General features: G+C 42.4%; 1 protein-coding gene across 2 annotated transcripts in view; it reads right to left on the reverse strand.

Moving 5' to 3' along the window:
* arhgef49 (Rho guanine nucleotide exchange factor 49) overlaps positions 1-14040 on the reverse strand; it is a 59733-nt gene that overhangs the window by 13849 nt on the left and 31844 nt on the right. For both annotated transcript variants that reach the window (XM_071480681.1, XM_071480691.1), the window contains exons 2-3: positions 9648-9795; positions 3313-5033 (exon numbers count right to left, since the gene is read on the reverse strand). In XM_071480681.1, coding sequence (XP_071336782.1) covers positions 3313-4973 — 1661 coding nt within the window. In that variant the 5' untranslated portion in view covers positions 4974-5033; positions 9648-9795. The remainder of the gene's footprint in view (positions 1-3312; positions 5034-9647; positions 9796-14040) is intronic.

A 14040-nucleotide genomic window follows, 5' to 3' on the forward strand; every position in this document is an offset into this window, starting at 1 on the left:
TTATCTCATCTTTTCTCTTCTTTCTGATGTTTCCCATCATGTCCATACAGCACGCTACCTTGTTATCATCACTTAAACTGCTGCTGTCACTGTGTTGCGACTGGCAACATGCATGTTTGCATTTTCTTTCTTTATCCCTGTTTGGCATTTGGTTTGTTTAATCTACAGCTAACTGGATATTACTTCCATTATTAACCTTAATCTGCCAACTACTATTTTGATCAACTGATAAACTGGTAAGTGTAAGAAATGTCAGTAATTATTGAAAAAAATCTATGACCAAGGTGTTTGTTTTCCAGCCAACAGTCCCATACCAAAAGATATTAAATTTACTCTGATGTATAACTGAGAAAATCAGTAAATCCTCACAAAGATGCTGCAACTGGCAAATGTTTGCATATTTGCTTGTAAAATGACTTAAACAAGTAACTAATTTATGTCAATCCACTAAGAAATTTAATGCACCACCACTAATTCTAACCTCCCCTATGATACTGTATGTAGTTCACTTTGGCCTGTTGTGAATCCTCACATATCCCTGTGCCGAGCTTTCATTATTCTAATGGTTCTTACATAACTCTGTCCATTCTGAGCTCTGTCCCTCCCAACCCAGTTAAAATACTGAGCTCTTTCTCTTTCGTAAAAATAATTTCTCAGCATCCCTCTGATGCTCTGTGACACGTCAGCACACACCCACACATTTTATACTAAAACTACAGCAAACCCTAGCAACCTGTTTTATTTTGCATTAGGCCACACATGTAATCAACAAAGCCGACACAGCAGATCAAAGGTGTTCAAACGCTCAAATTAAACAGGCGCCAGCGTGGCGGGGAGACAGATGTAATTAATACAGTTTTGAGGATTCATCTCCAAAGTGTCCAATCGGTTTTCACTTGGACAAACTGTCATTAAAGGCCTCTCCCTCACAGTATTAGCTGTCACCCTTCAGATGATGCATGGGAAGAAATAACCTACAGCTTAATTTATCAGGAGACCACTGTATGTGATAGATCACTGCTCAAAACGGTGCAACGTGACACTTAAATTAGCCCGTCTGTCATTTTCACTGATGCATGTATCACTCCACTGAATTCAATATATTTCTCCTCGAGTGTCTGCATCTAATGGAGACAAATAGAAAATACCACAGTAAATACAGTGGATACACACTTCCCTTAAATGCTTCACATGACTGGTGTACCCTTACTGCAGTGTACAATTAACTCAGTGGTGCAGCTTTAATGCTTCACTCTATTTCTGGTCTATTAAAACCCTCCCAGGTGTAATAATATGAATATTACTGTGATAATGCAGCGAGAGCTTCAAGTCTGGCTGCATGGCACACTTAAACAAAGAGACTTATTGGTGGAAGTCAAATACCTCAGGGTGCAGAGATCACACAGAATATTGTCATGTTTAATTAATAAATATTCTAGTATTAACATTCACAGAGCCTTAGGTTGAATTTAAATCACAAGGGGAGCGCACAGCGTGTTGCATCGTGGGTGCTTTTTGAACATAAAAGATGAATCCACTTGGGATAAACAATGTTGAACGTGAGCTGCTGGAGCTGTGAGGCTGTGAGAGGGCCGCAGTCGTGCTGATTTGACTGGGAGACAATTAATCAACAATTTTGATCATCAATTAACTGTTTAAGAGATTAATCAGTTTCAAACCCTCTCTGGTGTGAAAATGTGCTGCTTCTCCCTGTTTTATTTCATTGCAAAGTGAAAATGTTAAAATGTTTAACCATGCTAGGCTGGTTGACCAACCACTTTGGTCCAGAATGAAATATCTCAGCAGCTATTCGGTGGATTGCCATGAAATGTTGAACAGACATTCATGTTCTCCGGAGGATGAATCCTAATGACTTTGGTGCCACAGTGAGGTTCACATTTGTGGTTTTTAGTGAAATGTTTTTGATGGATTATTATGAAATTTGCTGCAAGTTAAAGTTTTGTCCAGTACTTCCGTTTATGAGCTTTCCCATCCTTTTGTGTCATTCAGATTTGCAAATATTAGCATGCTAACCTTGTGACCATGATAAATATTATATCTGCTTAGCATCAGCATGTGAAGCGCATGTTAGCAGCTGACATTAGCATTTAGCTCAAGGCTGTGTCCAAGAACAGCCTCACAGAGCTGCTCGTGTAGCTGCAGACTCATAGTCTCAGTGTTGATATGGTTATAAATCATTTGAAGACATGACTAAGAGCATCCTCCCCTGTCTGACAAATTCTATGGATAAACTGTAAAAAAAAACAAAAACAAAAAAAAAACCCTTTAGCTGCAGCTAAAGACTGCAGCTCTGCACTCACACATATTGAACGTGTACTGTATATACACAAAATCACACACAGCAGTTATTTTTCTGCTGGCTTCATGCAGAGGAGCTTCAGACATCCATCATCCCTTGTAGCAATGCAAACAAAGGAACAACAGTCAGTGGAGAGTCCTGACAGGCAGGGAAAGACACCATCTATCTCCCATCTATCACGGCCTGCAGCCTGCAGGGGGTGGAGCTTATATTCTTCAATGGGCCTTATCAAGTGTCTCCTCTGTATTCAGGCTCTAATATGTACATCACATAGAAGCATGGACCCAAATGACACCACAGTGCTGTAAAAAAAAAAAACACACCCTCCTCTTGTTTGCCCTTGATCAGAATGAACCCCAGTGGAGTGAAGCCTGCATTTATTTAGCCAACAGCTGACACAGACAGAGAGAGGACAGACAGGGAAACAGTGAGTCTGTGGGGACGGTGCTAGTCTTCCTGTCTGTCATGCTTCATGCCAGCCTCCCGCCCACAGCCGTGTCTGCAGAGCCAACCCTGTTAGCTCCGACAGCTGTTATCACAATAACTGAGATAAATCGATAACACAACAACACACGAAGGCTTAAACAGATGGACTCGCACACACCAATACAATGCTATGGCACGGCATCACACAAACACACGGAAGTGTACTTGCATACGCTTCTCTGCTGCTATAGGGCTCAGATCATGAGTACTATGAGATATAATTTCACCATCAATAAGATTTAAAAACAATATGTCTATTGGTAAAATACTCAGGTCTCATTCTAAGTAAAGAAAACAAAGATTCTGTTTTCATTTCTCTATGGAGCTGGTTTTTGTTCAAACAACTTTAATCCACTTTGATCTTGGCAGTGGTGGCAGAAGTATTCAGATTCTTTGCATGAGTATTAGCAGCAATAGTTACAAGTAAAAAGTACTGAATACTTCTGACAATAATAAACACATAAACCCCACTCCACCCTGTCCTCCTGCCCTGGTCCCAGACTAACCTTTTCTTGATGAGGTCCAGTGCGGAGCCAATGAGGCCATCCTTCATCTTATAAATCTTGGCTCCGTAGCTGGACAGGTCCGTCCCCTCCAGAAGCAACGCTGGGCAGCAGCTGGAGGGCCGTTCCCAGTTCTCCCTGATGGGTGGGAAAGGAACCGACCCAGCTGGTTCCAGACTGCTCCTCCTTCGCCTGCTGCTCCCATCATCTCCCCCTGCAGCGGGGGCTTTCTCCTGGGCTGAGCTGGCCAGGGGCTGCAGGGGTGAGCGTGGAGATGGGCCTGTGCGGATGGGAGAGTATGTGCTAGAGACGGAGGTGGAGCAGGAGGTGGGATCTTCAGTGTTATTATTGTTCACGGCATTTGAAGGGAGTTTCTCTGAGGTGATGGTCTGCAGGCCTTCATCACTGGTGCCTGTCCTTACAGCTGTGCTCTTGTCTCCCTCCTCAGGACCTGCCCTCTGCTCTGTGTGTCCTCCACGAGACCCTGACTGAGGGACTCTCTGATCAGAGGGAGGTACCTCCCTCTCTAATCCTCCTGCATCCTGCAACTCAGGATTTCCAGAAACCACAGAACCTGCTGTGGACTCTTTGCTCTGCTCCCCCTCCCTCTGCCTCATCCTCTTAAACTCCTCGAATGTGGGGATATATAGGCGTCCCACAGGAGGTCTGCGGCACTCAGATGCATCTGATCCATTTCTGTTACCTGCAATGTTGTCGGTTGTGCATGATGTTTTAACCATTTTCGGGGTGGATGGGGAACTGTGGAGAGTGAGGTTGGGGCTGCTGTTCTGCCGCCGCAGCTGTAAGCGCCTCAGGACCTCCTGCTTGATCTCCTCGGGACTGGTGATGCGCATTGTGCACAGTGACCTGGAACCAGCAGCTGTTGAATTCATGTGACGCACACCCTCCCTTTCCACGTGTGGGGTCACCTGAGGCCGCACTGGGAGGGGTTTCACAGCCTCAACTGCTGACCTCGCACTCTGGAGACGAAGTTTCTCCCTCAGGCCTTTCCTTGCATCCCATTCGTCGACGCCACCTGGAAATAGCAACTGGGGTAGGAGCGATAGGTCCTTCCTGGGCAGCCCATGTCGAGGGTAAAATGCCAGGCTCTCTGGGTTGGGTAGCAGTCCATGGGCCCCCACCGCAGATCCATCTGGGGGCCCGTCATACCAATGGCTAGTGGATGTGTAGTGTAAAATAAACTCACTGTCCACACTCCTGTAGGGGGCAGCACTGAATGCACACAGGCCAGAATCTGCCACAGTGTTCCAGTTCAGGTTCTCCATGCTCCTGTAAGGCCTGCTCCCGTTGCTTCCTGTTTGGACGCAGGAGCCCGGGGCCATCCCCTGACCCTGACCCACCTCCAGAGGGCCCTGCCTGTTGGAGCAGTACCTCAGTCCCAGGTTAGTGAGCAGGGTGCTGCTGTTACACCTGGCCATGAGAGGGAAGTGAGGCCCATGGAGGCCCGGGTAGTGAGGAATGCTGGGTCTGTGTCGGGGGAAGGAGGACAATGGGTCGGGGGACAGGGGGAAGTTGGCGATGCAGGGCTCCATGTCTATGACAAGGTCAAGGGGAGGGGTGCAGCCAGCAGGAGAGCCGGCGGAGGCTACGTCAGAGGAGGTGGAGGGGTAGTCACATGGTGGTGGAGGCTTTACGTCTGGCATGGCTGGGGGCTGGGCGAGCGGCACACGGACACACAGTCGGCAGGTACGAAGATCTGCAGCCTGCAGGGGCAAAGACAGAATATGTGAAGATAAGATCAGACATACGAAGATGACACAGACATTTATGTATACAACAGCTGAGTCTGTGATTGTGGTCCTTTTGTGTGGAAAGAAAACAACGCAAGCTGTAATTATGTTTGCACCAATAACACAATGTAATATTAACTTTTAAATATCTCAAAGCCTTGATTTCACCCTGAAAGGACCATACAACAGATTTTGCAAATTTTAGCCAATTTACTACAAACCTCTTTACATCTGAGGAAACTAAGTTTCATGTGTTTTCCCAATATCCAGAGATCCATCCATATTTTACATTCATTTCTGTTTGGTATGGAAATGAATAGTGGACTGTGAAAACCTGCTTGTTGAGCCATGAAATCCATCATCCACAAATATCAGTTCTGCATTAATTGTAGTCATTGTTACACTGTTGTATCAAAGTCTTGTATCAAAGATGTTGAGTGAGATGGACGCCATGACTCCATAAACCAACTGACACTGAAAATCATGTTTCAGTGGCTGCACAATCTGATCAATTAGAAACTTTATTTGTGCATCATTTGAGGCACAAAATTCAAACAGATTCACAGATATATGTTGGGCACCTTTGGAAACATATCTCTGATATATCACTGAATTTTAAACTTTCTTCTGTGGCTCTGAACAAAGTTTAACTGCACAACTTGGTTTATTCCATGGGTTGAAAGTTACATCATGATCATTTCGGGTGTAATATCGGGATATAGATCGAAGATTTTTTTGCTAATACTGTGATACTATCGTCCCCTTCTGTTGTTTTCTTCTGGCAGACTCTATAATGGTCAGTGTTCAACTTAAACCTGATAATACAGCTCAGATCTTGCATCTCCAAATCCACAGTTCAGACAGTGGCTGAGGCCATGTGACAGATATTTGTCAGGTCTTCAGCCATGAGGACGACAGCACATATTGGGATACTGGCTAGCTCCAGCTCTGGACTCAGAGACATTGTCTCTGAAGCCTGGTTCCTTCACCAGAATAATCACATTCATTTTATATAAATGGCTCCCTGTCTTCCCCCTCAGGCCTCTTCTTTTTTCTTTTTCCGCTGCAAGAATAATAATAGAAGGATTATTGCCCTGCTTGTCAGGCTATTAAAACATGAGATTGAGAGACAGATACAGAGACAGACAGTGCAGACAGAAGAAAAAAGGAGAGAGAGAGAGAGAGAGAGAGCTGGTGAAAGAGACAAAGATGAGACAGAGAAAGAGGAAATGAGTGTGACGTTAAGAGAAGGCGGTAAAGCTGAGGCGACAGTAATGAAGATAACTGCTCGGCTGTCCGCTGGCGGCCAGCTCTGCTCTTTCCTTGTGACTAATCAGACGGCAGCTGTAGATTAGCCAGGAGCCGAGAGAGCTGGCAAGACGGCACAAGGTGTACTGCAGCTCTCTCTCTCTCACTATAATGAGTACAAATAACATGTCGGCCGCCCAACCCAAACGCCCATCATCCATATCTTATATTTTGTCTGCATCAGTGCTACAGCTGTGATTATGACTATGATTATGAAACAGGGACTCAGAGGGCTCATCCCTGATGCATTAGGTGAATAATAAAGCCCAAATCATCTTTAGACTCAAACGCTCCCTAATGCCAGAGCACGAACAGGCCGCCGCTCTTCTCTGCAGCTTTGCAGTAATAAATGAATCTCCATTCCTCACATGCTGGAGGTAAGCAAGGCTGCGATCACAGTTAGTCAGTAACCCCCATCATAACAAGCACAGGCGGTTTCCCTCTAATCTCATTTGTTGGCTGTTTATTAAATGAATAGTGCTCCAAAACAAAAACCCAAGGACATTAATCTGTCGCTCTAAAATGAATCCTTTCAGCAACCACGACTGAAACCCACGGGTTGTCAGTGGAAATTCATCATAAAAAACACTGTTTTTATTATTTTCATCAACAATAGTATTCGAGGACAAAGCTGGAGATATTTCATACTTTTGTCACTGTCCACAAAACTCATGAAAAGACCAAAACCAACAATAAACTGATTCCAATAACTATGCTCCATTGTTGTCCAAATACTATGCATCAATAAGATACACCATTGCACCACTGGAGCACTGTTCCTTCATTAGAATGAACACACATATTGTAGTTTATTAGTCAATCACACACACACAGTCCTGCTGCTGGGTGAGCTCACCACAGCACCATATGTGAATGACTCTGCTGAAAATAGTTTGCAACCAATGATTTGTTTCCCCCTGTTTGGCCAATGATGCCACTTCATGACAAATCTGGGGTTCACCAAATTTACTGAAATTTATCCTGAGCGGGACGTGAATGATGACAAATCGCATGACAATCCATTCAATAACTGTGGCAGAATTTCACTGGAAAAAAACACAAACGTGAGAGTCCCTGTGGCACTAGATGAGAAGTCAGGGGATCACCAAGGTCGGTGACATTTGTCCTCTGGGGATGAAAGTCTGCACAAAACAACTGTCATTGTCATCCAGAGAGCAACATCACTAACATGGCAACAAAGCCAATACTGCAACAGAGCAGTGCTGCTCACTAAGTTGCAACATTTATCTTACACAATCATCCTACACAAAAGGAATGACCACAAGGGCAGAAACTGTGAGGAAAAATATCTGATGCTTGACAAAAGTACATCATCTTATTTATCATCTAATCACTTGTCCCCTTTTTTTCTGTTATCTATGTGCTGATGAAGACCCTGAAAGGTAAAAACTGCTCAGAGTATTATTATTATTTCTGACTAAATAATGGCTTTTAATTTGCCTTTTCTCTTTGTTCTGCATAAATGTTTCCAGTTTCATTTCTTTTATGGGTTTCCCTGTTAGTCTTTTTGCAAGATACAAATTTGTGTGTGTGTGCATAGTTTAGATTGGACAAAAAGTGCTGACATGTGGAATTTGGGCTTAATTAGCATGAGCATGTGTGTTTGAATAGCATGCAGCATGCTGCTCAGCAGGCCTCTCTCTCTCTGCCTCTCTCTGCCTTTCTCTGGTTGAATTACTGCCAGTATAAAGGCTCACCGGAGGTCCGCGCTCTCCCTGCTCTCTCTGTCACTGGAGCTAACCGAGGAATAACTCATCCCTACCAGCAGGACAGTAAATCAGCCACCACTTCCCAGCATGCACAGGGGAAGGTTTTTCCAAATATGATCGCTGTGTGTGTAAAGAGGGCAGCATCAAAATGAGGGAATAAATCATTTATATGATGGGATTCACTGTCAGTGTCCGCATTATTAAACACACTGACAAAATCTCCATCTTAACAAGTCATTTTGTGTATTATTGAGCCCTTAAATTTTCAATTACAGAAGCAAATATGTGTGGACGCCTTTGTTTTGTGTACTCTAGGCCAGCTTTTACTGGTTTTGGACTAGGGCCTTAAGTTTTAATGACAGGAAATGTGAATGCTACAGCATACAATAACATCTGAGGCAATGCTGTGCTTTTAATGTCCCTGTGCACAAAACCAGATCCATAAAGACATGGTTTTCACATTTTGGTTCGCCTGCACAGGGCCCTGACCTCAACTCCACTCAACACATGTGGGATGAACTGGAACGCTGACCGGGAGCCAGGTCTTATCAGCCAACATCAGTGTTGGGCCTCACTAATGCGCTGGAATAGGAGCAAATCCCTGTAGCCAGGTTACAAAATCTGGTGGATTAATGCCCATAGTTTTGGAAAAAAAAAACTCTGGGCATCCACACATTTTGCTCAGATATCTACATTTTTACAACAAATAAAAGGGTACCAGTGGTGTAAGATTCACAGCTTCATAATCCAGATAAATTGCTCATTACTACATTTTTCAACGCCTCTTTAAAGAGTAACCTAAGACAAAATCCACTCAGAGTTAGATGATTATGTGTCAGTCACTTTAAAACACTATCAATTGACCTTGCTCTCATTCTACAGTGCTTATGAGACCTGAGGTTATTTTAGTTTTGTCCAGAGACATTCAGGAGTACCACACTAAACCGATTAAGTCTTAGTACTTCCTTTTAGGACCGACATGATGAAATTTTGCAATAGGTAATCAATACAGATGAGATTGTCAGTACTTACACCTACAACAGGAGAAGGACAAAAATCAATAATTGATCAAACTACTTACAACTCACATCCCCAAAAAATTCATTTCAGGGGTCAAAAGGTCAAAAGGAAGAGAAGAAAAAACAAAGTGATTTTGAAGATGTTGCATTGTTCATTATGAGGCATCTTAATAATTTAATCTTTTGTTATTCTGCCTTAACTTCAGTGTAGTGTCTGAGATCTCAGTCTCTTAGCACATTGGATGAAGTCTCACAATAACAGCGTCGCTGCAACAAGAAAACCTTAAAAAAAAATTCATGATTTTTGATTTTGTTGTATGGTTGTTAAAGAGAATGACTGTACCTGATGTTATATGTGAGTCAGTATCTGTGTTTTGCTGTCGGCGCAGCTCCCCTCCTCTCTGACTGGGCAGAGGTTACCTAACAGTGAGCATCGTGTTGCAGGGATCAGGTTTGGAAACAAATCCTCCTGTTGCAGCCAGCAGTTCCTGCAGCTGCTGGCAGCGCGCTGTCTCATCTTCTAAACTTACCCCATTTTAATCAAGCCTTTACTCTGCTTCTCTCTTCCTACAGGTCATTGGCTCAGATCCCAAAGTGCCCGGCCTCCTCTTCTCAGTCTCCCCTCAGTACAGCGATCTGTCTGGAGCTTCCACCGAGCCAGACAGACGTAGCCCTGAGCTACAAGTAAAGAGAGAAAAAGAAGGAAAAAGCATATCAATCAATGAGCTGCATTTTCGAAACATCATAACAAACTACCATGGTGGAGAAGATCGCTCTGCCAAGTGCTGCTGCTTTTAACTCCTCCAGACAGAGAGCAACAGGGACTTGAGGCTTGAAAGCAGATGTATCGTAATACTGTAAAACAAACCGTGTCCTCCTTTCACAGATTGAATTAGATGTTGAGTCAATTACATAATTAGTGTTTCTCTGTCAGGAGAGAGCAGCAGATTACACGCATCAAGCCAAGAGTTTGTATATGGTTTGTGTGTGTGTGTTGAATCAGTCATAGGTTGAGCTCCTGGAAAACAGCCTGAGGATAATTATTGAATGTTATATTTCTAAACATAGATTCCATTAACAACCCAATTATTATGGTTAATCAAAAGTTCTGGGTAAGAAAGAAAATAAATGTGCCCACTCAGTGACCACAGAGGAAAAATAGTTTTAAACTGTATAAATTAAATTAAATTACATTAAATTAAATTAACATTTGTCCTTGTCAAATAAACAATAAATAATACTGAATAATAACATAACATAAAATTAAGCTATATGTAAAAAAAAAAAAATTAAACATTCATCATCGTAAAATAAACACTTAATTGAATAAAATGTTTAAAATTGTCCCTAACCAATAAAATAACTAGCCCAAAAAATAACATTTTTTAATTTAATCAATTATTAATTCATCAAATTTAATCAAATAAAATTAAAAATGTGTACATGTCCAAAACAATAATAACAACAACAAAACATAAGTATATAATTGAAAAATAAAATTAAACATTTGTTTCAACAATAAGATTTAATTATTTAATTTAAGTTGAAAACAAATTCATATGAAATAAATGTATTGCTCTCTCTGGTACACAATTTAGAGAAAGAAATTAAAAATGAAACATTTATGCAGAAGGACCAAACATTTTCTTCTACCAGATCCAGAATATTATCTGGCTCTGGACCAAATTACACAAACTCATAGATCTCAAGATCATAAATATGTCAGATTTTTTTACATCAAGATCCTTACATTATTTCCTGAGAAACTGCCCTATTTCGCAGTGTTAAAGAAAGTGATTTAAAAAAAATCCTGGATCCACCCCTTTCACCAGATCTGCACCTAAATTGAATGGATTCTTCCCTGGTACTTGTCCCATCCCTCCACCAAGTTTGGTAGAAATCAGTTCAGTACTTTTGTGTAATCCTGCTGACAAACACACAAACAAACTAGAAGGGCACTCAGAGAGAGCAGACCTCTGCCAAGGCCACTATCAACATACACCAGACATAGTAAATAATCTGGATCTAACAAAGAAACAAAGAGCAGCAGCAGTAACATCACATATGCACAGTTATAATACATTTCCAATATTTTCTTCAAAATAAAAAAAAATAAGAAGAAAAAAAATAGACAAGATATGAGAAGTTAATGGCAAGCTGCATTTCAGAATGTAGATTTAAATTCGTTCCGAGAACAAGAAAGCACAGAATAAGAGCATAATGGGATAAATGACACAAATTCCAGGCATATTTACACAGCAGACATGAATGTAATGTAGGCCAGCAGGCCTAAAACAATAGACACTGAACTGTGCATTACAGCAACAGCTCAAATCAAAGCCATAGCTCAGACAGGGAAACACTGCTCTGCAAGAATGACGAATAATCAGTTCACAAAGAAACAAAAGGAACCATCCCCACCTCGTCTGCATCCGCCACTTCTACATCTTCAAACCACACGATGGGAAAAGCAACCACATGTTGTCATTCAGAGCTCAGGTCACATGATTTCTGACGTTAACACCCCCATCTCCCCTCCCCTCCCCCCATGGGATGCTGGGATGGAGAGTGCTGTGGCTGCATCATCCAAAGCTTTGACAAGTGGCTGTCACTGAGAGATGAACCCCTCCGCCGCCACCCGCCTCCATCCCAGGAGTGCTGGGTGACTGACAGGGTCTCCAGTGGATCCGCCCTCTTTTCCCCATCAGGCTCCTGCCTGTCCTCTGCAAAAATGATCCAACTTACTTCATTCACATTTAGTTTGTCCCCAGATCTGTTGATTTAAAAGAGATTTTATTTAGCTCGGATCTGTATCTCCAGCTCGACTTTGAACACTGGCACACTCTGCCTCTCTCTCTGAGTAACCTCGCTGTGACAATCCCACTGAAGCTGATAGGCTTTTCAGGGAGGGAATGAGGAATTGGCTATCGGCACTGACTGAAGTGACCCATTTATTTATTTTATTTTTTTCCCTTTTTATCCAGCAAGCGTTTAAATCACTGAGCCAATCCCCTGCCGTTCTGGCCCGTTTCATTCATCCTCTCTTCATGGACGCTTCAGAGCCTCCAAAACTATGCAGAAGTGCTTCTGAGCAGACTCTGTAGGTATGTCTTATTACTGTGCGTGTGTGTGTGTGTGTGCTGCAGACTGAATATCTTTTGGACTTGACTAGGTGATAATAATGTGCTCCATGGTTTTTGACACCTATAGTGCTCCTTACAGACATGCAGAGTCACGCCTCCATCTGGCTGGTCCAGCTGTTCTGGGAGTGTTTGTGTGTGTGTGTGTGTGTGTGTGTGTGTGTGTGTGTGTGTGTAAGTCTGTCTGGCAATCTCTCTGCCTCACATACCTCAATACTCTTATCTCCTGAAAATGTCATCATTTCATTGACATAAATGTATCTCCTATCAGACTGTGGTTCCATATTAACAGATATCTTTGAAGAAGTAAACATATTCTGCCTTCTGTCAGGAGAATCATCCACAAACATTCTTATCCTCACAGGAAAGCAGGGTTGTTGCAGCTGCTAAAAACAACAGGATCCGGCTGTGAAAAACATACAATATCCACCACTAAAACAGCATAATTATAAGAATAAAGGTGTTAAATTGAGAGTATTCCTATGCCATTCTACCCATACATGTATTTGTATATGTATTTGTATTGTATATGTATATGTATTTATACAAATGTATTTCTTGCTTTGAAAAGGGGTAAAAATGCAGCAGAAATTGCAGATTCATTGAAAATCTGCTGGAAAACACATGTATGTGAAATTGTAAAAAGCGGTAAAAATGACCTCCCTGATCCAAACTGTGTGTGATTCCATTGTTGTTTTACAGTCAACAAATCAGATTTAAGAACTCAGAGCTCTGACAAATAAACAATGACATTAACACAACTAGCAGTTTTAAATCCACAGCCTGTGTGTAAAACATATGACTCTATAAGATATAGATCTACTGAGGCATTAGAAGAGTCACTGCAGAACAGTAACATGTAAATATAAGAATATACCAAATGTGAATATACCAAAGAAATGTGTTGCCAGTGTGTTAGCCGCACATGTACACTGCAGCCTGCACCATCACGCTACAGGTCGCCAGGATCCACCCACTCTAATTTAATCATGTAGCCAAACAGAGCAGGTTGTAGCTGAAAGTCAAGAAAATGATGTGGCCCAACTAACAGGCTGTGGCAAGTTTCACTAACTAATACATACATCGTCTATTTGCCAAACCAGATAACCAAACTCTGCTCCAAAGCATTTTAGTTTATAGCCTAAATACTGCTGGTGGAGAGGTGTATAATTCAAGGGACTCAGCTACCAGTAGTATCAGCTCCTTGGTTTCTTGCAAGCTGCAGCCACAAGGTGAATAAAGTTCAAACTTCATCAAATCTGTGTGTATAAGTGTATAAGACTGCACTGTGTTGTGCAGTGTTTTTCTGGTAGTCACTGTAATAGTTCTGCTTTATGCGTGAGTGGACAAAGCATTACAGACACGGTATATAACACAGTCCGATATGTCATCAACACACACAACACAGCCTTCAAAACTCAAGAGGACAGAATCAGCACCCCTCTGTCGCTGTCACCGAAAACTGAACACTGAAGGTTTTTACAAGCATGCTGTAGAAGTCACTGCAAAATAAGAAAACTCACAGAAAACAAGCGAGGTGTCGGCAGTCTGTAAAAGGCCTCAGCAGGTTAACGACACTTAAACACCTGCAAAGCCAGCGCGGCATGAAACCGTGGCTCAGCAGGTGACCGAATCTGAAGCTCTGTGCTGCGAGAATGAAATGCAAGCTAACGTTAGCACAGCTGGAGGGAACAGCTGGAGTGAGACGGGCCTGCCAGACCTCACAGTGAGGCCAAGACAGGAGAGGACGCACGGTCAGACAAGCTGTGGTTTTCAGACTCAA

Source organism: Trachinotus anak, unplaced genomic scaffold (genome assembly GCF_046630095.1).
Source record: "Trachinotus anak isolate AG129_WGS33_773 ecotype Australia unplaced genomic scaffold, CSIRO_AGI_Tana_v1 ptg000001l, whole genome shotgun sequence".
Classification (NCBI taxonomy): Eukaryota; Metazoa; Chordata; class Actinopteri; order Carangiformes; family Carangidae; genus Trachinotus; species Trachinotus anak.